The 27,891-nt window shown below is 34.3% G+C and overlaps 1 protein-coding gene across 1 annotated transcript; it reads right to left on the bottom strand.

Annotated features, from left to right (window-relative positions):
- Nucleotides 1–1,219: 1,219 nt before the first annotated feature.
- LOC148942142 (zinc metalloproteinase nas-14-like) lies at nt 1,220–18,667 on the bottom strand. The gene is made up of 6 exons (XM_089103467.1): nt 18,593–18,667; nt 16,760–16,924; nt 15,350–15,479; nt 7,532–7,704; nt 3,509–3,642; nt 1,220–1,365 (listed from the first exon to the last, which is right to left on the bottom strand). The coding sequence occupies exons 1-6, from the start codon at nt 18,654–18,656 to the stop codon at nt 1,285–1,287; spliced, it is 747 nt and encodes a 248-aa protein (XP_088959593.1). The 5' UTR covers nt 18,657–18,667; the 3' UTR covers nt 1,220–1,284.
- Between the last annotated feature and the right edge of the window lie 9,224 nt (nt 18,668–27,891).

Raw genomic sequence — 27,891 nt, 5'->3', positions numbered from 1 at the left:
GACTTTAACCTGCTCTGTCTGAAGTTTTTATTTTAAATAATAAAGAGATTTCGCTTACTATGGAGATTTCAATGGTGTTTACTTTTTTTTATTCTTGTAAAACAGCATTTGATGATGAAGCTGAAAAAACTAAAATAAGCAAAGAAGAAAAATAATTTTTTGGACTATATTTTTATATCCACCGAGGTGAACCTTAATAGTCGTTATTCGTATGACGTCATGGGCGTCATATATGTACAACATGTACAACATATATGTCAACATGTATGTTGACATGGGCGTAGGCAGCATCTTGTGTAGAGGGGGGCAGTCTCTTCTGGGATGGAGGGGGGAGGGGTCTTACTAATACTTCCCGAGGTCCTTTGAATATAGGTCTTTGGAAACTAGTCATTCTATATTTCGCTAAATTACTCTCCATTTACTCTGACATTACTCACCGCTAATGTCAGAGTAAATGGAAGGAGCTGTTTGTACGCACCGAGAGTGAAGTGCCAAAAATCATCAGCTGTGATCTTACTGTTATATTATCTATATACAGTGATAGGAGAGAAATCGGATGGAAAAGATAGATAAACACCATTTGATTCCCCATTTAATTATCTTTTGAAGTACAATTGCTGTCGCCACAATTACATCCTTGCCTGCATATATTAAAATGGAATATCTGCATATAATGAGCTAATTCCAAACTCTAATAGATAATTAAATAGTAGCTTCTGGATCTGATTTCTTTGAAACAACTTCTTAGAAAATATGTTTAAGCATGTAAGTTGTCTTATATGTCAGCAAGGAATAGTAGGCACTGTGCCAAATTGCTATTTTTCAAGATTGGTTCATTTTGAATTTAGGGTGAATAATCACTTTTCAGATGACTTTTAAAAAGCATTATAAAGTATTTGAGGAAGATTAATAAAACCTTCGGAGAACTTAACGAATTGTCATATAGGCTGATTTTCAAAAGCCTCATTTTTGTTGCTCTAATTGTTTCTTTAAAACAAAAACAAAAGCTTGTCCAACAGTAAAGGACTATTAGTCTTTAGTGCAAACAGTTGAGATTGAGGGGGAATTGGCAAACTGACTCCCTAATACTTATGATAATGTTTATTCGTTTTAATTAAATTACTTTTCCTTTTTTAACTTAATTTAATTTAATTATATTTAAGATCATAAGACACAAATACGAACTTTTTTAGGAACATTCCATCTCTATAGAAATATGTTTTGTGTAAAAAAGAAGTATATTTTAAAAGTATGAATAATAAAGGTAGCTTCAAGAAATAATTTTCAGCAGTTGTACATGGAATTCACTTTGATAAGGTCGATATCACTAAACCCAACTCTTTGGCCAATCGTAGCTTCAGGGTCCTGGGAAAAAAAAACACTTATAAACTTTAGTCATGCCTGGTAGGCTGAATGCCGTTTTATTTTTAAGTATATAATTTTATGTAAATCAATTATAATAAAGTTAAAACCAGTCATATAACTCATTAAATACTGAAGCTGTGAGTGAATTTTTAGACACTGATGATGTAATAGCTCCAATAATATTTCAAGACAGCTATACGTACCTTTTCCCCCAAATAACCTTATTTAGATCTTAACTCTTTTTCTTTACTTTTTCATTCGAATTTTTTATGACAAAAGTAAGTTTCAATGGTTGACATTGAAAGCCTAAATGCAGAATGGCATCGAAAGCCTATACCTTTGAAATAAAACACAGTGTATTTTAAAAGTGATTAAATTCGTATCTCCTTTACCAAAATTCCCGAATTTGTGTTAAATCAGGGGTTCCAAACATGGTAAATAAAGTTTGTTCTTAGATACCTGGGCCTGGCTTCTTTGGATATAAAGTAGCTTGGTAATTTCGCTATCCAAGAAATTTAAAGGTTCCTAAAATCGAAGATGCAGGTTGCTAATTTCAGTGGTGAGGAAAGTCAGTAAAGTAATGTAGATAATATGATAGAATCAAACGTCTACTGATGTTATAATTACTTGAATAAACCCTTTTGCAAAGAAAGCAAGAGTCAATGATATAGACAGATAAAAATTTGGAACAAAACATCGTTGGTTTACTACCTACACCCTATCCCCATCAACAACCAAGAATACAAGTTACAGTAAAGTCACAAGAACAAAAAAGAAAATATTATTCCAAAGAAATTGGAGAAATGCAGAAAAAGGCCCAAAGAAATTTTTATAGGCTATAGTTTGGATTTGAATAACTACTTTTTTTACTACAATCATAACCCTAGAAGGTGCACCTCGAGAAATTTGAACTTCTTTCATAAGCAATTTATTCAGGAAATCCACCCTATTTTGACAATATTCATCATTAGTAAAAAAAGGACACTAAATTTTAAAAGGAATTAACACACTTTGGTTTATGCTAAGCCCCAAAATATTTTAGTCTATAGCTGACCATTTACTTTAAATTGACATTTAATGCTATGCCTGACTTTAATTGTTATTTTGTATTTTAATGCTGAAAATTACATATGAATCTTCCTACTAAGAAATAGGACCAAGTGGATCATAGAAGATTTTAGGCGGGAAAAGGTTTATATATAGGTCAACTGTATCACCTTAATACAAATTTGGCCGAACACATTTTTCAAAATGTCTGCATAAAAGCTCTGATTTCATTAATAGAAACTGTTTTTGGTTCAAGACTTGGTTCACATGTTCAATATTAATTTTTCAGTACAAAATCCAACACGCAGTAACAACTTTCCCTTCACCTACAGTTTTTGTAAATCATTTTCTTTAAGCTGATATTTTTCTTCAATATTTAAGAGTTTAGTGGTTTTATATAAACAATTTTTTTAAGTATTTAGTAATTTTATTTTAGGCAAAGAGTGTAATCAGGGTTTTCTCTATGACCTTTTTGTTTTTTTTTCTATCTTTTTAATTTTATTTTCGTCCAAAAAAAAAAGAATAGGCCGTAGAATAATAATGGATATCATGTAAAAAAAGTTAGGCACTCAGAAAATTGTGATTACATTTTTCAACTTCAATGAAGAGTTGCGTTAGAAAAATTTCCAGAACAATAAAACTGCTCTGGAAAGTTGAAAACATACAAATTTAAACAGTAAACTAAAGAACACATCAGCTAGATTCCGTGCTAATGCCAAGATTAAAACTACATCTTTAAATTTAGCTCCAAAAGGTCTATTAAAGCCATATTATATTTTGATTCAAGACAAAAACAATAAATAAACTGAGACAATGGTTCCGTAGTGCTCTAGTAAAATATATAAGTTATATATATATATATATATATATATATATATATATATATATATATATATATATATATATATATATATATATATATATATATATATATATATATATATATATATATATATATATATATATATATATATATATATATATATATATATATATATATATATATATATATATATATATATATTCTTTTATGCTAAATTTTACTCATTTTAGAAAACACTGTTTTTTTCTTTTAAAGAATTAGATAGACATATACCTTGGGAACGATAGTATCCTCTCCATTGATGCTAAAAGCAGTTTTTGAATAGTGCATCATACTTCCATAGTCGTATGGTTGACCAAAGCCATCAGCAGTTGACTGAGGGTAGATGTTGAAGTTGTTGTCGTAGTCTAATTAGAAAATGAGATACTAAGCTTCAAATAGAAATTATTAGAACCGAAGTCTGGCAAAAAGGCAGAGATTGTCGTACTTATTGAGGAGGGTCTACAAAAAATCTCAGGATTTTTAATATTTTCTTCATGCTTCTTAAAATTTTTCAGATAGCTTGCCCGTTTTTTCAAGTTTTTCTAATTTGTACCCCCTGCCCCAAACTAATTTAGGACCCACTGTTAAATAAATAAATATTTCAATTCCAAATTTTAGTTGCAATAATACTTCTTCCCATAGAAGAGGTGGAGGTGTCGTTATTGCTTTTTGAAATATCAGAATATACAATAATGGCAAAAAATTGCAATTTATAAAACTGCAAATATTATGGAAAATATAAAACTTTTCTGTGTAGTTCTGGCACATTCAGGCAAATTTTTAAGTCTTGTCTCCTCACTAAAACTGTCGGTTGGTACCCATAGATAAGCCAAACATATTCAAACCACAACATTCAGTATGATAAGCTAGTCTTTTTTACTCCAATTGTTACTCCATGGAACTTTTAGTTATAACTTAAAAATTTCTTGGACTTGGCTCCCATGTAATTATGTTTATTATTGCCATAAATGGAATGATCTTCACCAGAAACAGAAATAAAGTGATGTACCAACATGCTTGAAAATAATAATAATGAAAATAATGGCAAACTAAATATAACAGTCGTCTTGATAATTTTGGTCTAAAATTAGCCAATTAGAAACAGCAAGAAAAACAACAAACAATACAAGACAATAAAGGATAGAAAAATAAAGCTTGTTCAAAAGAAAAAAATTGGTTTAAAATTTGCAGTCTAAATAGAAAGTATACGGTTCAAATCCTATTTCTTGTATTTATTTACTATTTCTAAGGGGTTTTGAGTTTTTTTTATGCTCAACCTTTTTATGAGAAGAAAATGATTTCTCTTCTTTTTTTTTTACTTTTCTCTGAAGTCTGAACATTTTAAAGTTCGAATTTGTTGTTGTTTTGGCTTAATTTCTATAGCTTTTACTTCTTTTATTTTTGGGCCTATATCCGCAAATTTGCATGGGTAAAACTTTCAAAATACTCTCCAAAATATGAGAACTCAGCATTTTCACTTTCTATTTTGTTTTGAAATGTTATCTTTAAGTAGAATTAGAATTGGCATTTTTCAGGACGCTGAAGGGAATTATCTTATTACAATATTTGTTTTAACCTTTTCCCGTCGTGCTGGAAACGCGCATTTGTGCGTGTTATACCAAAGACTAAAACACCCAAATCTTGCAACGAGTTACGACCGATATTAATCACATCTACCTTTGCAAAAGTCACCGAGTCATTCATCCTGCGGGAATTGCTCAAGCAAACGCGGGAAATATAGACCGTTACCAGTATGGCGGCCTCAAAGGTTGCAATACCTCGATATACCTCGTGCGCCTAGTTGACATTATCTTTAAGTGGCTTGACAAGGGCAGTACCTTCATCGACCTAGCTCTCGCCGATTTCAGGAAGGCATTTGACCTGATTTGTCATCTTACGGCAGCAAAAAATATGCGAGCAATGGGCGCACAGAAGCGGTCTCTTGCATTAGTGATGAGCTTCCTTCAGGACAGAATGCAGTGTGTATTTCCATTGTTTGAAGGTCACTTGATCTCATACTGGTCTAAACTTACCTTTGGAGCCTCTCAGGGTACAAGACTTGCTGGTTTCATATTTATCTCCCTCCTCAACTTCCTCCGTCAGAATTTCTAAGAGCGTCTCAAATTCGTCGATGATTTATCATTTGTCCTCAAATACCTCGTGAGAGAAGGTGTAATCGAACGTCAGTTCAGCGAGACCCTTCTGGCATCCTTCTCTGAGGACTGTGAACGTTACAAGTTGACACAGAATGCAGATAAATCAATGATCCTCAGGTTTTGCCCCTTAAAACGTGATCTGGAATTCCCGCAAGTCCCTTTCCATATTGTTCCATCTGCAAAAATCCTCGGAGTCACATTATCGATGGACTGCACATTCACCGAACACGTGGAGAAGGTTATTAAGGCTGGCAATGCATCACTTCAGACCCTAGTCCTGATGAGCAGGTTTGGCTGCGACACTCAAAGCCTAAAAAATGCCTATATTACGTATGTGAGACCTCTACTCGAATATGCCGTCGCTGTCTGGGGACCTTTTGTCCAGAGCACCCACTACCTTTGCGATGACCTTGAATCTTTGCAGAAACGAGCTGTTAACATAATCGTTGGTAACAGAAGTGACGACTACAACAAACTCTTGCAAGAACTGAACCTTGAATCTCTCAGCGACAGACGATTATCACTGATCATGTCCCTCGGCAAGTCACTGCTATCTTCGCCCCATCACAGACTGATCCTCCCACCTGATGCTCCTGTTAACCAAAGAACCAGATCCCAGTCGAAGCTAAAACCCCCTGTCTGCAGGACCAACCGCTACAAAAACACGTTTGTCCCCTTTTTCGTTGAAGCATACAACAAGACTTAGTGTTATTTGAATTCACGTGTTAGTGTTTTTATAGTGTTATTTGTATATTTTTTTTTTCATATTGTTGTAAAGACGACATAAATTAGCCATGGCTACGCTGTTCAATCTTAATAAACCTATGTCTATATCTATGTCTAACCTTCTGAAAACTCAAAACGTTTTGTAAAATTAATTGAAAAATTATTTTTTATTATTTAAGGTCCGATGGAGCCAATAGTCTCAAAAAAATTTCGCTTTTTGTGTTGCCTGCTTTTGTCACTCAAGTTTGAAACAAATATTTAAAACAGAGGAAGCTTTTACAAAATTTACAAAATTAAAACAAAATATAATATATACAATGCACACAGTATAATTATGGGCTATGTTTGCAAGAGATAAAAGAAAAAAATTCAAAGTACCTAAAGCAGAAAAAAATAAGAGACAAAAGTACTGTGATTCAATTTTACTAGTTGTTCATATTTTTTTTGTTTTTAGTTAAAGCTAGTAGCTGATTCTTCGAAGCTGTGAACAAAACTAACTTTGGGGGATAAAACTAACCTGTTATAAATGGAATTCATTTTTATTAAACTTTGAGCTCCAAAAAATCTTTTAAAAAAGTTGGGCATTTAAGGATCAATTAGCGCCGTCATTTTAAGAGAAAAATAAACAATTGTGAATGTTGAGTTTAAAATGACTTGAAATAAGTTTTTGCTAGACACAATTGGGATAGTAATAATTTTAAAATCTCGTGTTTCAAGAACCAATGGAAGTAATTTTACTCTATGTTGTAAATACATAGGACACACGAAGAAACATTTAATGAAAATTATTATGTCGTAGGTCTAGAAAACGGATACAGAATGTGAGACTATATAATTTTTAAATAGAGAAGAATTGACAGATGAAGTGAAAGCGGTTATTACTAACGTAAAGATAAATGGAATAGTGATGCTTCAATTTCTGAGAACTTGAAGTATTCTTTCTTCACATTTCAGGAACTCGTGGAAGTAAAATAGTCTATATTTCTTGAGATAAATATGAGAATTTTTTCTTTGCAAGTTAATACTATACGCTCTAAAAAAAAGTATTCGTATATTTAATTCGGTAAAGGGGAGACCGGGCTGAAGGGTTTCATTTTATATGATGGGCTTGAAAGAGAGAAATTTGGAATACTAGACTCAGTTAAGATTGAACACAGAAGTTCATGCGAAGGAACTATTTCTCAGGCTCTTTATAATTGAGAAGAAAGAGAGGCAAGCAGAAATATAAGGGTAAAAGAACAGAGACCTTTACCAAGCAAATACACTGTACCTGTACCAAATGCATAAAAAAGCCATTGTTAAAATTTTTAGCTATTGCAAGCAAGGTCAGACTTTGCGAAGTTCAAAAAATAATATTTAAGAAATAACTTACTTGGATTGATATTATCATAAACAATGGTAACATAGTCATCTCGATCCCAACGTGACTGCTCATGGTAAAATCCAAGAGCATGGTACAACTCATGAAGCACAGTGCCAAATCGAGTAATGCAACTTCCGGACGCGTAGTTCAATTGCTGTCCTCCTCCAATACGGCCAACATACCTGTCAATTTAATTAGTTTCATTATTTCCTTCATTAAGTTTTTTTTTATTTTGTATTATTTTTTTTGTTCTTTTGATTTTGTTCATTTTTTTTCAGTTTTTATTTTCTGTTTTATCGTTCTCACTAAAATGTGGCTCAAAATTTGGACCCTTATTTTTCATAGTTACAATTTTTGGGTAGCCCTTATGTAACTACTCTTGCAGCCCAATGAGTAGTAATTAGTGCTACAAACATTAAAACGCTAAACTAATGGCTTTTTAGAAAATCCCTTACAGCTCATCATAAAAGTTAGCTATTGCCAAATCAATAGCCTATTATAGCACTGCATAGTAAGTTTGGCTGCTGGACAAGAGAGAAACTTGGCTCTGTAGCTCCTAAAATATAGCTCTCACAAAAGCATTTGTTGTACCTTTTTTCATTGCGGTAACGTGACGCACAGTTAATGTGATGGGTTAATTAAAAAGAACTAGACACGTTTAATTTTTTGTACTAACCAAACACCCGAGTGTTGTTATAATCAAAGTAGTAGCACCAGCTGAGGCGAGAGCGACGTCTATCCTATTTATAATTGGTCGCCAGGGTTCATCGTCTTAATCTAAAGGTCTTAAAAAGTTGGAGCCTCGTTTAATTATAAGTTCTCATCGTCCATGCCTTTCTTACTGAAAGGTTCTGGACACGAATGTAGCACCGTGAAGCCCATGTGACCTGAAACACCCTGGCACCCCATTTAGCATGAGATCAAAGCTTGAACATTGATATTTCAATTAACACAATTGAAAGGTCAAAACTTGTCTCTTGGGATGACACGATAAGTGCATTTTTAGATTTTCATTTCCCTTCATTAGCAAAAACGATCCATGGTGCTAGAAGTATTCATGTTATACCATATGCAATCAGTCATATATGTATTTTTGATTTGCTTGCCCTTAGGGCAGTAAGTAAGCCAATAGTCCTGGAAACTTTCACCTTGCCCAACACCAGCTGTACACATAAAGGTAAATTGCACCTATTTTGGCTCATGATCATTCAGAGACTATTAGAGATAGTTTATTATTCAATTTATCATTAAATGGCTGCATAACTGTGCCAAATTTAGTACTACTAAGCATATATTTTTAAATATGTGTTTGTTTGAGGTTGTTGATTATAATATATGAGACTAATATTGCAATGCAAAGAAATTCCTGAATTAGAAGACGTGGAGTATATATGTAAAAAGAAATTCTAGTTTCTATCAAACCAGGTAATGGAATATAGAAGATCAAAATACTCTGGAATATAGAAAATAATGGAATATAGAAGATCCAAAATCAAAATACTTAAAGCGCACCTAAAAATTTCAGATAGGGTATCCTATACCCATTAGCTGGTATTGAGGAGGATTCGGTCTTGCTGGTTACTAACCTGTCACCAAAATTGCATTGGATAAGTGCAAAATCAAAAGATTCTAATTATATATTTCAGAGATTGTGTTTGATTTCATCTAATGATATGGTATTTAGGCAAAACTGATAGTGGTGACTTATGAAGGTTAAAATAAAATGGTTTCGAGGATATGTTTCACAAATGAGGTTAGTTTTAACCAAGGTTGGTATTTACCGTAACAAGGGCAGTAAAAATAAATTATAATTGTTTAAATTGGTTAAATGGAAACTAAAACAACTACACACTTTTTCCAAATTAGGAAAAAGCCAAAAATCAAATTTTTAATGAAAAAGACCTCTATATGCAGTTAAGCGGTTTTGCACTTAGCGTGAAAAGTTAAAATAATTAGCAACAAGTTCAGCAGAAAATGAACCAAAAAGATATATTATAAGGCGCTCTAGAGAGTGCAACTTTTTTGATTGCTTTAGCAAAAGGCAAACACTGCCATTAATTGGCAGTTAAACAAGCGAAGCCAGAGTATAAAAGCATGTAATGATATAACACTGGCGCTTGTTTACTTGACAGGAACTGAAAAGAAATGCACGTATCACTGAGTATTAAAAATTAAAAACTATTCAAGATTAAAAACTTTAAATTACTATTTAATTGCCTTATCTGCAAGAATACCTTTTTGGAAAGACATTTATACTATGTGTTATACTAGTGCTTCAATTTTTCTCACATATCAATAGAATCCTAATTTTTTTCTGATTTCGAAAATATTCCTTTTATTTTTCAATTTGTATTTTGAAAGCACAAATACTAAATTCAATTCTTGGCTTCAGACACCACGATGAAATCTTCCAGACAATGCACATTTAGATTCTTTGAATGTCATGAACGTTCTCATTAAAAGATAACTCATTACGCTTCCAGGTACTCACCCAATTTGTTTCCATCCACAGATAATGTGACAAAAATCATACCAGCCAATATTGCGTAGACAGGAAGTACTCTGTGGTCAACAAACGGGGAATCAATAGAATACTTATGTTTGAATTTTACAAGCGAAAATGATCGTCAAATTTACTAGATCAGTTTTGCTTATTTTTGTTCACGGTTCAGCGCGGCAACAATGGCAAAACTTTGAGTTTGTAAACAAATGTATGTGACGTTATGTTTCTAAACAAGGGATATTTTTCTGATTTTGAAGGCAAAAGTGAGTAAAAACATATTTTTGTGTTCCAAGTTGAATCTTAACAAATGCCCTCAGGCATTAGATCCAACATAGTGCTCCTTTCCAAAGGTGCAAGGCAGGGGCGCCAATTAGGGGGGCAGGGGGGCCCTGACCCCCCTAGACTTTGAAAATTACCTTCTTATTTATATTTCACAGCTTTTTTATATTTTAGCTATGTGCTATATTAAACCAGCAACTGGTCCAATAAATACGACCAACAAACTGGTGCCCTAATTATGTAATCTTGTTTTGAAATGTCTAAGAGGGAGCGCGTCTACACTATTTTATTTCTGAGTAGGGTTCATTCAAAGCTAAGCTTCATGTGGTCAGTACCCGTTTCGTTATTGTTCTTGTGAAGAATTCGTTGTAAACTATGAGTTTTGTATATTGCCTTTTTTAGTAGCTGGGAAAGGAAATGTGTTCTAGGGTTTCAAGGGGGTTTTGGTCAGCAGATTCTTGACGTTGTTGAATAGTTTATGGGATGACTAGTCCCAGTGGAGTGTATGGGACTGTCGTGAACAGGAAATGTAAGTGATTGGTTTATGGGGTTTCTAAGGGGAGTAGTTTCACCGTGGAGTATGGGAGTGAGTTTCTACGTGTTTCTTCAGTTCTTCTCTTGCCGTGTCTGAGTGAAGTCCTTGTCTACTACTCGTTTAACTGCATCTATCTTAAACTACTGTACATAAACTTAGTACAATAAAACATATAGTTTATAGTGAAAGACACTCTTCTGCCTCCTCCATGAGAACCCATAACTCGGAATGATTCGGCTACGCTTATCAAAGTAAACCCTATATTAGCAGAAAGCAGGTATACATCGCAATCAAACTGTAAGTAAATCGCGACAACAAAGTTTGGATTTTTTTCGGTGAAAATGAGGAAGAACAGTGAAGAAACTTTAGCGTTAGAAACTGGCACTAGTGTCATTGTCCAAGGTCTTGGGTTAGTTGACATAAATTCCCCCACCTGTGACAGAATTTCGTAAACAAGCGGAACAATAAATGGCTCAGATTAACATGAAAGTTCGGTCTGCATCGCTGAACCCCTTGCGGGTTTCAGTAGCAGTCAAGAAACTCTCTCTGATATCTCTAGGACGCGTCACGACAATCCAGCTCAACCGATTCTTGAGAGATATCCGGCTTCCACTTCTAACGGAAGGAAATTCAGTGCACATTACTATAAGACTTATGAATGGATTGAATACTCAAAAAACTTGAATTTCGTGTTTTGTTTTGCTTGCCGCCATTTTTCTATGGGGACTCTAAGGGTTGGAGAAACAGCTAGAAAAAGGGCTTTCATTGAGTCAGGATTTTGCAAGTGGAAAGACAGTTCTGCTCTGTTAAAGCAACATGATGGTTCTGAAAGACATAGGCATTGTATGTCAGAATGGACGGAATTTCAGACAATGAGTACTGATACTTCGAAATCTATAGTGAATGCCTTAATTCAATCCAGATCTCAAGAGGTTCAGGAAAATAGAGATCATGTGAAGTACATTTTTTGCGCTATTTGCTTTCTTGGCCGCCAGGTCTTGCTTTAAGGGGTCATGACGAATAAGAAACATCTGCAAACCAGGGTAATTTGGTTGAATTGATGGAGGAAATGTCTAAAGGCGACGAAAATCTGAAGGCCAAGTTACAGCACCGATATGGTCACTATTACAGTCATCAGTACCAAAATGACGCAGTTACACTGATAGGAAATGCCTTGTGCCAAGATATTATTTCAGAAGTAAAATCAGCTAATTACTTTGCTATTCTTGTCGACGAGACAAAAGACGTTTCTAGAAAAGAACAATTAGCGATCCTACTCAGGTATATATAAAATAGAAAAATAGTGGAGCGACCAATCGGCTGCTATCACATGCACAAATTAGACGCCAAGAGCTTATCCAAATCGATTTGTGAAACTATAGAAAAGCTTGGTGTAGATTTGATGCTGTGTAATGCCCAATGTTATGATGGCGCATCCGTTATGAGTGGGGAATTTAACGGAGTTCAAGCAAAGCTTAGGGAGAAGGTGCCTCATGCAGTTTATGTACACTGTCACGCCCACAGATTAAACTTGGTTTTGACTGACTGCCTAAAAAATATCAGCAAACTTTCGGAATTTTTCTCTTTGGTGCAAAGACTTTACGCATATATATCATACGGCAATACTCGGCACGAGCTATTTGTGGAGTCCCAGCGTACTAGGGGGCAAAAAGTCTTGGAGCTTGGGAGGACCATCCAGACTCGCTGGTTTTACGCAGTCCGTTCTATTTTGAAGGTGAAGGCCAGATTTGATTGTATTGTTGCTATGCTTGCCGCAGTCTCTGATAGTTCCAACTGCGAGGCAACGTGTGAAGCAAAAGGACTACTGGACAAAATCAACTCTGCCTCGTTTGTTTCAACTTTACACATAATGGAAAAAGTATTAGTCATTGTAAATTGTTTATCAGAGCAACTTCAATCCGGAAGTATGTTGATTTATTAGGCACTTGCACTGATTTTTGGGACATATGAGACACTATAAAAGCTAAGAAATGATAACGAACTGAACAAATTACGCAAAAACATATCTAAATTATTGGCTTTACATGGTATCCAGGAATCAAAATCTCCACAATCTAAAACCAGTGCTCAAAGCAAGAGAAGTCAAGCCATTTCCATTCGCCTCAAAGACTTTCTTTCAAACTCAACAACCGGTAAACGCAATATCAGTAAGCCAGTTGAATCAGACTGCGGTAAACTTCTGTACTTTGAGGTAATAGATCGTTTCACGAGTGAGATGGACCAACGTTTCATACAGAATATGCCTCTGCTCGACGCTTTATCTGCCTTCGACCCCTCAAGTTCCAATTTTCTCGAACTTTCGAAAGTGGAAAGAGTTAATTGTCATTATCAAGAGATTCATGGTGTCGATGACCATGCCATAGAATCCCAGCTTTCTCTTGCAAAGCTGCATCTGTCAAAAAGTGATATTTCAAAAATGGATCTTCTTTGAGCTATCAAAATCTTATCTGACCTCCCAGTTGCCTATTCTGCAGTGCTAAAACTGATGAAGCTAGTTGCTACTTTGCCTGTGACCACTGCCAGTAATGAACGATTCTTCTCGGCAGTAGGGTGTGTGAAAGATTATCTGCGATCGACGATGGGAAACGACAGACTCAGTGACCTCATGAGAATGGCCGTTGAAAAAGAGGAGGTAAAGAAACTGGATTTGGATAGATTATTCGACGATTTTGCCAAGCAGCGACCTCATCGCTACCACCTGTTTTAGGTATGTTTGCTAAATGTTGTTCTCTTTTTTGCATCTTAATTAAAAAAAAAATTGAAAAAAAATCCTTGGCCCCCCCCCCCCTACATTTTCGTGAATTGCCGCCACTGGTGCAAGGAATTTAATCCTGCTACTGTCTTGACAAGCCTTTTAGAGAATTTGAATTTTCAAGAAAGCTTTGCCAAAATCTTACCAATAATGTGGAGTCCCAATGATCCGCCAAAACCTTAAGTATCGCCAAAAGAAACTCCAGCCAGAAAAAGAAAAATCTCCAAAATTTCATCACCAACGATTCCAAACTGTATTATAGTTTTGATAAAAAGGTTAATAATACACCACTTAGTGCTGATGGACTGATAAAAATACGGACGGCAATTTTTAAAGTTTGACCGTCAAATTTTGAGCTAAACTTACAAAACTCAGGAACAGCCAAATTGTATTTTAAAATATGGAAACTGCGACCTCTTTTCTACAAAATTATAATTCCAGAATCATTGCTGGTTCAGGCATTGAGGCGACTAAGATCAACAAGGAAAAAGAAATTCCAATATGGTATATATGGCGTTGATTTATCCATTGAAAAGCAGGGACTAGAGGCAGAGCTGCTGGATGCAGGAGAAAGAAGCCTCCAACTTATTCATGTAATGCGGCTTAATACACGTTGGAATGAAAAATTACTCTCCGCAAATCAGTTTTTATCTCCCTTAAACATTAGCTTAATCATGATTTATATTTATTTGGGCTAAACCTTAAGTAAAAACCATAACAGCTAAGCCTATTCAATGTTCCAAGTGCCATTTACATGGACATTCGTTTAATAGGTGTTCACAGCAAAATCCGTCCTGTACTAAATGTGGTCAAAAAGACCACAATAAAAGCAACTGTCAAGCAAGTCGACCCTGTTGTAAAACTGCAAAAGTGTGGGTTATAGCGCAATTCAAAAACAATTGTGTTCCACACATAAGCACAAAGCAGATATTTTGAGAATATCAACTGAACAAAATCTCCCTTTTCCAATCGTTGTATCTTCTGTCCCAAAATTGCCAAAAGAAACTGACAATCGTTCAGCTATAAATGCTACAGAGAAAGTAAATTATACACATCAGTCATACTACGTAAACTCTCGACTCCAAGGAAACCATTAAAATACACATGTATATCCTTCATATGGTCAGACACTTCATGGCATAATGCCTCTTCCAGGAGATCCAAACTGGGCGTATTTAAGTCATACCCAAAAATTAGATGATAATGATCAAATGAATAGCATAGAATCCCAAGAGATTGGAATTTTCCTAGCGGTAAGTCATCTTATAAGTATCAGGACACGCAGATCAAATAAAAGCTATTTTGTCAAGAAAAAAGATTGCCTCACTAATCGGACAGAAATCTGGAAATCTGCCTGTATGGAGCTTCAAAAACTGAGAAAAGATATTGCTCTTCCCAGCAGTTCCAAAGAAGAAGCAATGAAACCGAATGTAAATAGATTTAAATGTAAATGTTGTAAATAAATTTATTTTTCCCCCTTTTCAAGAAGTTTGCATTTATTGACCAGAAAAGACCATATTTTTCAGAAACTAAATTGCTTCATCATATGAGGCACAATCATTGTTCTTTTATGTTTCCAAGAGAAGGCGTTTAACTTTTCTGAAAAGCCTTTCTAAAAAGACTTTCAAATGTTTTTTTTCTGAACCTAAGATTGTCTTAGCCTAAGTAGGCTTTAACGTTTCTAACAAATTTTCTAAAAGTCTATAACTGATAAAAAAGAAACCTAAGTGTACTTACGAGAAACAACCACTGTTTTGGTTCGTGATACGGATATAATCATTTTGGTCAGTCCTCTCAACAAAACGAAGGCAGGTTTTAGCATGATATTCAGCAAATCCAGTTCGTATGGAGGCCAATTCATCTTCAGCTGAATTGAAAATAAAACTAGTTAATACAAAGTAATATCTGCTTACCCACCCATTGTTGTTCAATAATAACAAGATTCAGGAGCTCGTACTTTTAAAATGTATTAATTTTAGTTTTGTTATCAGAAGAAATATAGTTGGCATTCTAAGCTCAAAGGGTATCGCTGCAAATTTGTGGCTATTGAGAATTAAACAATATAAACAACATTAACATTCCTAAAATATTTACTTATATTATTTTAAAAAGAACTTTACCTTGCTCCCCTCACCCTAATATACAAATGTATAGCCCAAATTGCATATTTTCCGTGCATTTTATATTTATTGATTACGTAACTCTTTTGTTAAAAAAAGAATGCAAAGAAGCAACAGTGACTAAGTCAAGAAACAGGAAAAGGCATGGGAAACATGTAATTTCGGCTATGTATTTGCAGAAGAAGGGAGGGGTATAAGTAAAGTGAAGATTTTAGAAATTTAATACGCAAGTACAATATGATTTTTAAAAGTCGTTTTCAAAATTTATAGTTTTTCCTTTTCAATAGGCTAAATTGTGCATTGATACCACTCAAAGTTTATCTGACCCTCATTTTATTATAGACAACGTATGCACACACTTACTTACGACACAAGGAATCTTAGGTGTTATAAGGGTTTTTTTCCTTGCCTTTGCACCTTGGTTTTCACCTTGCCTTTGCTTCTTGAATATTTATCTTTTGTATTTTTCAGTAGCAGTGTCCTTTCTATTCACCAGAAAACGTCCCCTTTGTTGTGAAATTGAAAAACAAATCGCTTTTCTTACCCATTTAGTTTGGAAATTATTTTCTTCCGTGATCGGAATTTCACTTTAATTTATGAGGAGAAAAGAATTTCTTTATGTTGTGTTAATAAATCTTCTTGTGAAGTTTATCGTAAAGTTTAAGTGTTATTTGCCACTTAGTAGATGAAGATGAAATTTATAATTTGTTTTTTATTTATTCAAACTTGGGAATTCTACATCATTGGGATACACAATAAGCCCCAGTTCACCTATATTCAATTGTCGGAACTGAGAGTATTTTGTAAATAAACGTACCATCCGACTTTATATCATTTTTGGCTGTCTTATGGCAGAAACAGCTTTTGTAAGTAACTAACAATGACCTATGGTTTAACCCTTCCCCAAGTAACTTGACGGTCCCCCTGTCCAATCATGGGGTGGATATGGTACCACATCTATTACTATTTATTGGCAAACTTTTAAAACGTACTTTTTTGAGGCATAAAGAGTAAAAACGAAACTTACTAAACCCATCTTCAAAGACGTATGGCACTTCATTACCGGGCCAGCGGTATCTTTCATTCACCAATCCGTTTTTCAAGTCATTAATACTTTGGCCTGGAGCGAGCATGATGTCACCTTCATAGTAATCCCCTAGCTCTTCTGGATTGGCTCCATAGCTTTCACCTCCTACAACAAAAGCGTTAAAAGTTAACAAGTCAAGAACTTCATTGTCAAAATTTCAACTTCCAAACCATACAAGAACACATGGGGTAGTCCAACACGTGCACCATATCCCCCAAGAATCACTAAATTTTAGTTCTTTAATTTTTTTCGTCAAATGTCTTTATTTATATTTCCCTGTGCCCCCTTTCAAAAGCCCTTCCCCCTTAAAACTATCCATTATTCACTATATTATTTAATAATGGGTGTATGAGATGTTTTACATCTCATACTGAACTTTTGAAACAGTTATTTGTGTTTTTACGAATAAAACTTTTAGAATAAGTGATACGCTGCCATCATTAAAGTATGGACTAGTTGATGTACAAGTAGTCTTGAATTGGAAAAAGACGATTCTTTAAAATAAATCAAATCTATCCTCTAAATCTTTTCTAAACATAAATTTTTACAAATTTTTACTCTAATTTAAGCATTTTTTTTCATATTATATAGCAATGGTGTCCAAATCGCAACCCGTGTGCACCATTAAATCCCAAAGGCTTTGAATGCACTCATAAAAACAATGTGAAATTAGCAACATTAAGTTATATTTGTTATTATTTTGAATAAAACATTAAATGATAGAAATAACTATATTAGTTAGGAGTCACATCATAAAGTATGTATAACGCAACTTGGAAAAGATACAGCTCAGAAATCTACAATTTTAAAATATATTTACGTCCACATATCTGACGATCCCCAGGTCATAGACAAACACGAAATATGAAACCTGGCGCAGTGTTCCGACTAAGTATAATTTTTGTTAGATTTTTTTATAAAAAGTATTTCTTGTCCTTTGTTAGGACTGTCGTTCATTATCTGAAAAAAAACAACATTATGCTGAAATAATCAGAAAAAAAAATAAGATTCAAGTGTGAACACCCCAGATGGTAAATTGTGGGAGGTGGAACAGAACAAACTAAAACAATAGCTGAAAGAGGAAGAAGAAAAGGAAAAAGTAATAAAAGGAATTACAGAAATGCTGAGAAAAACGGAGAGACAGAGAAATAGGTCAAAATAAGGGATTGTGAAGCCAGAATAAAATATTATAGTTCGAGTAACAGGAGGAAACATAAATGAAATGATATCAATCACATTCTTGGAAAAAAAAACAAATCATAGCACAACTTTCAGTAGGTTTCTAAAACAACATTAAAAGAACTGTTAAGATTTATACTGGCTAGATCATTCTGGTCTTTATAGTTTTCCTTCTATTGTAAATCAACCAATTTTAAGGTTCTGTACTGTTGCCATATACTGTCCATGGCACGGATGGATCTAGAGCAAATTCTTGGGGGAGGGGCAGTGTGACAAAGGTGCCAATAATTGGCCAAATTGACAAATTTATTCTAAAAAAAGAGTGAAAGAAACAAAAAACAGGGAAAAAGGGCGCCAAAAAAATCTGGAAGGGGCGGGGGCAGGTGTCCCCCCCCCCCCACGGGACCCGCCAATGGTAGTTATTTCGATTTTACAAAATATACTTCACGAACAAGCTTTATACAGAAGGTGAATTTAATCTATTAAATGAAATCTCTGACATCATTTAGCTAAATATCTAAGGATATATTATCAGTATAATTTTATAACTACAATAACTTATATTTATTAAGTTCAGTAAAATAAAGTAATTACGAATTAGTTTTGAGGGTAAGGCAGAAATTAGCCCAATGCAAAGTGTGAATAACAGAAGTTTCATTGCTTAAGACTAATGTGAATTTGAAAATTTTGACTATTTAAGGCAATGATCAGACTTATCTATCTAAAAAAAATTGTTTGTCTATTTTATAAGTAAACATTTTGATTATTTGGTTCTGTACGAAATCCATCCTATATTTATCTACAAAAAAAGATAATAATATTTATTTTTCCTTTTTTGTTGTTTGTTTTCTTAAGGGTTTTCTTGTCTTTTGTAAGATTAGTGGGGAAAAAATGACATTCAGGAAAATGCATGTTCTGAATTTCTATTATGGGCTATTTTATTGTAAGCTATATTGTACTGAAATAATTTTTTATTTCGAGAAGTGGGATTTTATTTGTCGTGACGTCAATTACAACATACAAAAAAATAATATCACAAGGCTAACCAAGGTTTAAAAATAAAAGTGGTGCTACTTTTCCTCCCCCCCCCCCTATACTGCTTGAGTGTCAAGTTCTTTTATGGGAAACAAAAATGTATTTCGAACAGCGTATTTCGTTATGTATCAAAACTTTGACTACAAAAATAAAATAAAATAAGATGACCAAAAGAATAAAGAAGTGCTTTCTAGTTTGAATTCGCGGATTCCCGAATTTGATTGGTCAACTTTTATTAACAGTAATAAAAACCCTGATCAAAAAGGAATCGTATGTTTCTGTAATTAAAATACCTCTTGAGGAGTCTTGTACTGGTGAATTAACGTCATTGCTCCTAGAAAGCCTTGGATAAATAAGAAGTTAGTATTTTGTGTTCGTCATCAACACTTTTTATATTACCGTATGTATAATTATAAAAGTGGAATATCTATTTTACTTTATAAAAATTATTGAGATGTTTTAAATCGTGCTTTAAGAGGTGCAAAGCAAAAGTATTTTCATTCAAAGTTTAACAAAAATGAAGGTCCTCCTAGGAAGGCATGACTAATTATTCGAAGCGTAACTGGTGACCCACAGACTGGTAAGTCGTACGCTATAAAAAATAAAGAAGAGAATCTTCTGGTGAACCCTCTGAAGATTTCTGAAGGGTTTTGTGAATATTATTCAAATATAGGGCCAAATCTATCGTCGAATATTCAGCAACTAGAATGCATAAATTTTGAGTTTTTTTTACCTGCAGGTATTGATGTTTCGCTTCATTGAATGCCGATGACTTTTATAGAGGTGGATAATGCTGTCCATAATACGAAGTCCAGTTTAACCGGAGGTTATAAAATGAATTTAAAACTAATACATTCTATTCTGCCATCAATTCTGGAAGATTTTGTATAATTGCCTAAATTTTGATTTAAAGCAAGCCTTTACCCTGATTGTTTCAAGACACCAGATGTTATTCCTTTATTTAAGGAGGGTGAGCTGATCAGTGTGTCGAATTAAAAACCTATTTCAGTTTTACCCCTTTTTAGCACTATAATTGAAAAGTCTGTTAAGAAGAGACTTTGCGATCATCTTGAGAAATTTAACATATTCCACCCAAATAGTCTCGTCTTTGAAAGGAATGAAGACAGAACAGGCAATAGCGTATTTAACTAGCCGTATAAGGCAAGTTCTATACAAAGGCTACCGACTCGCAACTACATTTTTAGATATTATTAAAGCTTTAGATTCTGCTGATTGTTCTAAACTTGTTGAAAATTACGAAGGAAGCTTATGAAAGACTTCTCAACTTGAGTGTTAGTTTCCTTTCTGGTCATTCACATAGAATAAAAACATCTGGTTTAATATCTCAAGCAGTGTTTTTTAGAATGTGGTGTACTCCAAGGGTCCATGTTACGTCCTCAATAATTTCTTATGATTTTCCTTCTTTTCTTCAGCAACTTGTGAATAAGTTATCTGACTTTAAGAAGAAAAAAGATAATCGTTTTTATCCAAATGTTTGGTAGTGACAGAGATCATCTTGTGTGTACAAAAACGACTGAATTGTTGGTTACATCCCTGAAAACTACTATTCAGAGAAAATTCAACTGGTTGAGGTCCAACAATATTGCTATAATTATAATAAGTCTAATCTTGTAGTTTTTAGACGGTTTGGTAGTTGCTATCCCTGGACATCTCCATTAGAAGCTGATGGACATTCAACACAGAGGATGTCAAGTATCCTATATCTTACCATTATTTTGGGTGAGTCACTCTCATTCAAAAATCATATTAAAAAGTTTTCAAATATAATAGCTGGAAATATTGATATAATTTTGAAACTTGAATATTTTTTCTCGAAGGACAAATATTATGGCTTAGTTTCATCCACCCGAATATGATGTATTGTAGCTCAGTATGGCTGAAGACTTTCTCATCAATATCCCTTTCAAGTTTTGCAAAATATTGCTATAAGAATACTTGCTAATATTAGTCCTTCTGAATCGTGTCGTGAGGCTTTGGTTAAGTTGAAAAATACATACTTCGAACAACTGTTCTCCGTGATTTTTTACTTTTATTTTCATGTATAATTCAATTCAATTCACGTATAATTCAATAATTGTAATGAAAGTATGTCCATTTCCTTTTTAGGTCTTTTAATGAGGTTCGCTCCCATGGTACAAGGTCAATGAATAAAAAGTGTGTTAATGATTTGGTTGCGTCTAGGTCAGTGTTTTCTCTGGCTTACAAAGGGGTTAAATTAAAGAATTTGTTAAGTAGGGGAACTAAAAGTAGTTGTCATGCAAATGATTGTAAAAGGCTTTTGAAAAAAAAAATATTTCCTAAATATGATTTTGAAGGTTAAATTGCTAGGATATAAAATTGATAAAATGGTGATTAAATTATGAGCATTATTATTATCATTAATTTTTGTATTATGAGTTTTAAAGAGAGAGTTGAGTAATGACTATTAAGTTAACGATAGAAGGATTCATGATGTTGTTGTTAAGTTTTTTTTAAACCCATTCTGAGTTAAAAGTGAGTTTTATTGACTTTTAGCATTTATTTGATTATCCCTCCTCTAAATCATGCCCTGGCATTTGGATGGGATGTAGTTGTGTGAACGTTTTTGTTAATGTGTGTTATGAGATTGAAAAAGGAAAATAATCAAGATGACGGGAAAAAACTAATAAAAGTAGGTTGAATCGATTGATACTAATTGTTGAAAACCTCAACAACTTCTGATTTCTCAAATTTACAATTACAAAACAGTAAAAGCATAAAATATATTTAGTATTCAGGCTTGGAAGGTTTAGTGAGTGGTGGCCGTGCTTCTGTTTGTTGTAATTTCTGTTTTTTTCAGTTTTATTAATTATTAGAGTTTATTACCGCTCGTCTTGGGTTGTTATACGGCCCTTTATTTTTCTTTGAAAAACTTTTTCAAAAGAAAATGTGTTTAATTTGTCTGTTTTTAATTGACATTAAATAAGAATTAAGAAGTTTTTTTTCAATTAAAAGTAAGGACCAACGTTAAAACTTAAGCGATCAGAAATCATCACGTATATGAGGGAGGCTGCCCACCAATCAGCCCCTCTCTCGTTACTCTAAGGTTTTTTGGTGCTTAAAAAAGCTTCTTATTGCAATTCAATTACCCTTGCGTGTCAGCAGTCGTTTTTTAAACAATTGAGACAAAAGTTCAATCCTTAGCCTAAAAAACAAGGAATTGAAGAGGGGGCAGCCCTCTCATATACGGGATAATTTTTTGTTTGTTTTAAGTTTTAATGTTGATGCTTATTTATAATTGAAAAAACTTGTTTTTTTAAACTTAATTCCTGTTCGTTTTATCCAAATCATGCCCAGGGCTAACCAAGATGTGATGTGGGCTACCGGCCTCATGAAACGCCAAATTATCACTGGTGGAATTAGTGATGTGTCAATCTAAGGTAGCGGGCAGGTGGGACATTACTGTGTCAATGAAAGGAAGCGGGGCCCTATCCTTTTTGCGTATATTACGCAAAGCGAGTCTCCGAGCGGACAGTACTCCTTTATAGTGTCAATTAAAGGAAGCGCACAGTACTCCCTTTTTATGTCAATCTATGGTAGCGGACAGTACTCCTACCATACAACAAGGCAAGTATTGTGTTAATATAAGGTAGCAGGCAGGTAGGACATTACTGTATCAATTAAAGAGACAATACAGGTATATGGATGTTTTATGTTTATGGATTTTTATTGTTGTATTGGTGTTATGTTGATGTTTCATTATACGAGAGTCTGATTGTTATTAAAGGGATATGTTTCGATACATGGTTGAATATGTGTGTTAATTTATGATTGATTATACGTATTGTTATATGATTGGTATTTTATTTAATTTTTTTTGTATGGATGTTTTATTGTATGGATATACGGTTTTTAATAGTTTTTCAGGTTGTTATAGATGTTTTAATGTTATACATGATTCTTCATTGTAGGATGATTATAGGAATTGACGATGTTACCCTGACATTGAGCGTGAATATAAAAAGTCCGATACCGAGTTAGTATCTCAGTCAATAAGTTGAATTTGATTAGTTTATATTATTTCAAATTGGAAAAATAAACGTTCAAATATTGTGAAAATGAGTAGTTTCACACTATTACACCTCGAAGGAGCTGACAGTGATGTTGTGAAGACAAGGGCCGCCAATGTGACAGATGAAATTGGAAAGGATTCCCGACTAACATTTGAGTGGGATGAGGTGTTTGGCAGATACGTTATATCATTGAGTAAATTTAAGTCAGATGAACAATTATGTTTTGCCGCAAAAGTGAATATAATGTATTTATCACGAACACAGCATGGATAGAATGTTGTTATGAAGCACATTGAAGAAAATGGGTTGTCTTACCTAACGCGAAGAGAGTGAAAATATATTCTTTTATTAAATTTCCATCAATAAAAATTTTTTTTTTATGATGCTTATTTTGATTAGACACTCTAGATGATCGTTTACTCCACTTCCTCTCTCTCTATAGTGGGGGTGACCAATAGGTATTAAGAGTGTGCACAAAGTAGAAACTAGAAACTGTTATTTTAGTCTATAATTGGTAGTGAGAATATCAAGAACGAGAATGATTGGATTTGAGAAACAGAAGATCTTACGGAATCTAGTAAAATTGGAAAAATGTTTTGTGTTAGATAATGACTTTCTGGAATTATCTCTTCAACAGAACACATTTTCTCTAGAAATACTTAAAAGTATAATGGGAACTGATTCCCCATCTTTGGATTATTGTATGAAGCTTATGCGTTGTGAATCAAATGCATTTACTCAATTTATTGATATATTAATTGAAACGAAACAAAATGACATTGTGATTCTGCTTTTAACCACTACCTAGAAATTCATTCTTTAAAACAATAGGAAATAAGTTTTTGTGACGATACTCAATTACTCCTCCTCCTCCTCCCCCTAGAAGACAATGTTTTTTTTATTAATTTTGACTCAGTTTCGTTTTGGCAGTGAGACGGACAACATCGAAAAAATGTATTATACATGTTCACTATGTTTATATACCTTTGGTCAGCTGGTCATTATGTGAGAACTGTACTACAGTTGATGACTATAATGAAAACTAGATTATGCAATCCTTGTAAATTGCATAAAGGATATACTGTACAAATTAAGGATTGTAATACCTGTCTTGAAGAGACTTGTGACTCTCATCCTAATTGATATCTATGCTCCAATTGTCATTTTGATAAGTGTGATCAATGGGAAAATACTTTGCCTGGCATGATTGGAAAAAACCGTAAACGTGATTTCAGTTTATTTCTAAGGGATTGGTTTTGTCGTGGATTTAAATTGTATTGGAGAGAAGAATTTGGAGCACGTTTCAATTGTAAAAACATGAAGAGAGTATGGTTCCTGCGTCATTGTTGTGTTGACAATGCTAGTAATGATTATAAACCTAGTGATTTTTATTTGGCTGTGACAGGAAGTGATTCTTCATATGAGAATATTGTGTGAGACATTACTTCAAATATTCAGATAGAAACAGGTGAATTTTACAGTAGGAACCGTAATAGTATCATTGACTTCACAAGAAGATTTAATAAAAATGAAGCTACAATATATTGTGGAGAATGTGATCCTTACTTTACACGCCAGGATCTGTACAAGTTGAATCCCAATGATCTGCCACCACTAGTCGTTGTCGACGACGACTACGATGACAATCTAAATGACTATGAAGAAGAAGAAGAAGAAATCTAAGCAATGAAGACAAAAGAGTTTTTTTTATAGTGCATATATATTTTATTAATGAACAAATTCACATACATATGACGCAATAATACGTTGATTGGCGATTGTGTGAGGAACGAGCAGTTTGATATTATTCCCAAATGTTCTTAGTTTTTCAATTGCCAAAGCAACAGAACTCATAACCTGTTGTTTTCGCACGTGAAGCATTGCCGAGATGAGATTAACATTAGCAACGGGTGCCGCATCAAGTGTTTTTCTCAATATGAAATTGGACGGTGCAAGTTGTAACTTTATATCAATTTTAACATTGGGGGACATCCATTGGGATATATTAAATATTTCATGATTGAGTCTACCAACTAAATGCTCACTGCTTGCTCACTGCCAAAGTGGGTTCACCGTCGGTATCAACATTTGATCTATAGTCCTAGCCCATTGGCAGACCTCTCAATTTCTTATAGGCCATTGGAGTCATCAACATAAATTGTATTTAACTCGCATAGTTTGATAGATTATTGCTGGTGCTAACCAGTATTCCATTTATGTAGACACATAATTGTTAAATAAATTGTGTAGTATACCATTTTCATAGGATAGTCCATCGACATTGGAGGGAGGTAAATTGTCAGACTTTTTCCTCACCACAATTTTTAAATCGATAAATGTGGATCATAAATCTATGAAGTAGTCTTCATTGGAATAAATTTGAAAATTTTTGTTTTCAGAGAGGGGTTGCTGTGGATAGAATTGTTCATAGTACGCGTGTTTTACACTGACATCCACACTTTCTGCATTGAGAAGATTTAGAGTTGTGGTGACAGTGGGATGAGATTCCTTGTGGGGTAGATATGCCATTTCAGTTTAGGAAAAGAAATCCCTTTTCGATCTAACAATTTTTCTTCTTGGTTTCGTTTTCTTTTTCTTACTTTTCTTTGACAAGAGTGATGATGTCTTCCACTTCTGACCTGAGTAGAGACTGACGAGTGATGAGATGTTTCTCCGCCTTTTAATACCTTTTTAACTTTGTCGTGATTTCAATCGCTCGCCAAGGGATCGTGCGCTGGACCTGAGATTTTGTGAAACAACTTTTTTTTAAATCTTTACATCCCCCCAATCCTGTAGCGTAGAGGATGCAAAATCTGCAGCAACCGGCGCAATATATTTTTTAGCCAGCGGTATTGCAGAGCGAAACAGCTTAGCAAACCAACTGCCAAGACCGTAGCCTGACATTGACGAACGGCCTGTGTGATAGTCCATTCCATGACCCAATTGTCGTGGTTGGAGAGCAGTAGCATAGCAATCAATATCAGGACATACAAATACATTTTTTCTATTAGCCATTTTGTTGTTGTTGCTGAATGGGTCGAAAATTACATCTAATCACGGCCAAACTTTTTGTTATTGCTAAAAGATCACCTAATTCACTTCTTAGTGTTAACTGACAGAGTCCCAAATACGAAGTGTTTACAGGAACATACTGAAGATGCTTTATCTTATAGTGATGAACATGTTCATAGGTTGTTTTTCGTTCAAGAACACGTAAGAGTGGGACATTTGAATTACCAACTCTCGATTTTTCCACAAAGGACGCATACAGAAATATGCAAGAGTCCGAGGCAGGACCAGGGGGATAATCAGCAAAAATAACTTGATCCATCCCTCAAACAGTGCCTGCATTTTTCCCATTGATCATATTACGTTTGAAGCCAAGAACATCTCTCAGATTATCATTGAGATGAATCATTTCAGTGTCAACAGGTGAGTTAATGTAAAACCTATCTTGCTCCATTGAATAATTAAAATGGAATGTACCATTCCTACTATATGAGATTTTTCTATTGATTGCACGACACAAATCTGTCATACTACCATATTCTTTATATCTCAATGTAACATCTGGATAGTCACTATATTTAAATGCTTCAACCCATTCATACTCGACAAACAGTGACCAATCGAATGGTATAACTTTCATCTCATACACGCGATCTTTTCTTAGATCATCGAATTTGACAGTGGGGGAGAGTTTCGTCCAAAAATCACTTGTTTTATTCGAATCATTGTAGAGAGGATCGGAGACGTTGGACATAAACGCTACATAAAAATCATTGGGCATTGTGTATGTCCTCAGCGGACATCTGCAAATCAAAATCAGAGTTGTATCCTAGCCAATGAACAAGCAACTGTTTCATACCTCTGTGAGTACGAGTCTTTAATATCTTTTCAATCTAATAGATTCCAGTGTTTTCAACTTTTTGTAATTCATAATCATAAAAGCCGCCAAGAACCTCATCATCTTTCATGTCACGTAGACGATACGTTATGGGTGTTGTGTCCAAGAGTTTGGAGACAATAAAGTTCAGTGGACCACAAGTAATTACCGTTTTCAAAAACATTAGTAGTTCGATTGATCCGAACAGTATCAACAACATTGAATTTCTTCTTTTTCTTCTCATGACCACCACCATTGGAATATTGTTTAAGAAAAGTGTCAAGTGTATTGACATCATTATGAACTTCTGTTGGGGTTGAGTGGGACAGGGATCGATGTGGACGTTGATTGTAAATCAACATGACTTTATCCAAATCATGAATAAAAGCAGCAGTATTTTTCAAAGTGCAATCTAGAAATTAAATTCAGACAGTTCTTATCAGCCGTTCTGCCAATGCTGCCTTAATTGGACTATGACTATTATAGAGGATTGTATTATATTTCAGTAGAACCTTCTTTAAATGGGGATTAACAAATTCACTACCCCGATTCGTTTGAATCTTATTATAGCAATCCTGTTCAAGGATGATTTCAAGAGCTTTGGCAACTTCATCGCCGCTCTTTGACCGCAGTGGAAGGGCATATGCATAGCGACTAAAAACGCTGATTGCAACTAGAATGTACTTGTATGGGTTATTGTGACGCCGTTGAATCTCATCCAGAGTCAAAAGATCTGCTTGTAATATTGGTAATGGGAAAAAGGCTTTAGTTTTTCGATAGTGATTACCACTAACTCTACGATTACGATGTAGACTGTAACTTGATTCATTCTGTAGATACTCTGCCGCCCGATTCTTTTCAAGTCCAGTGACTTGAGCAAGTGTGGTGGGTGAACTTAAACTTCCCACTGCACCAATATT

This window comes from Artemia sp. Qi Xiang Cuo, chromosome 17 (genome assembly GCF_049724085.1).
Source record: "Artemia sp. Qi Xiang Cuo chromosome 17, ASM4972408v1, whole genome shotgun sequence".
Classification (NCBI taxonomy): domain Eukaryota; kingdom Metazoa; phylum Arthropoda; class Branchiopoda; order Anostraca; family Artemiidae; genus Artemia; species Artemia sp. Qi Xiang Cuo.
Note: the sequence above shows the minus strand (reverse complement) of the source record. Positions and strands in the feature narration are given on the sequence as shown.

Excerpts from the sequence above, each read along its gene's own strand:
- LOC148942142 (XM_089103467.1), bottom strand. The coding sequence starts at position 18,656 with ATGAAACTTCTGTTATTCACACTTTGCATTGGGCTAATTTCTGCCTTA. Across the intron at positions 16,925-18,592 it reads CTTACCCTCAAAACTAATTC|GAGGTGAAAGCTATGGAGCC; the intron begins GTAATTACTTTA and ends CTTTTGTTGTAG. Across the intron at positions 7,705-15,349 it reads CAAAACAGTGGTTGTTTCTC|GTATGTTGGCCGTATTGGAG; the intron begins GTAAGTACACTT and ends TTAAATTGACAG.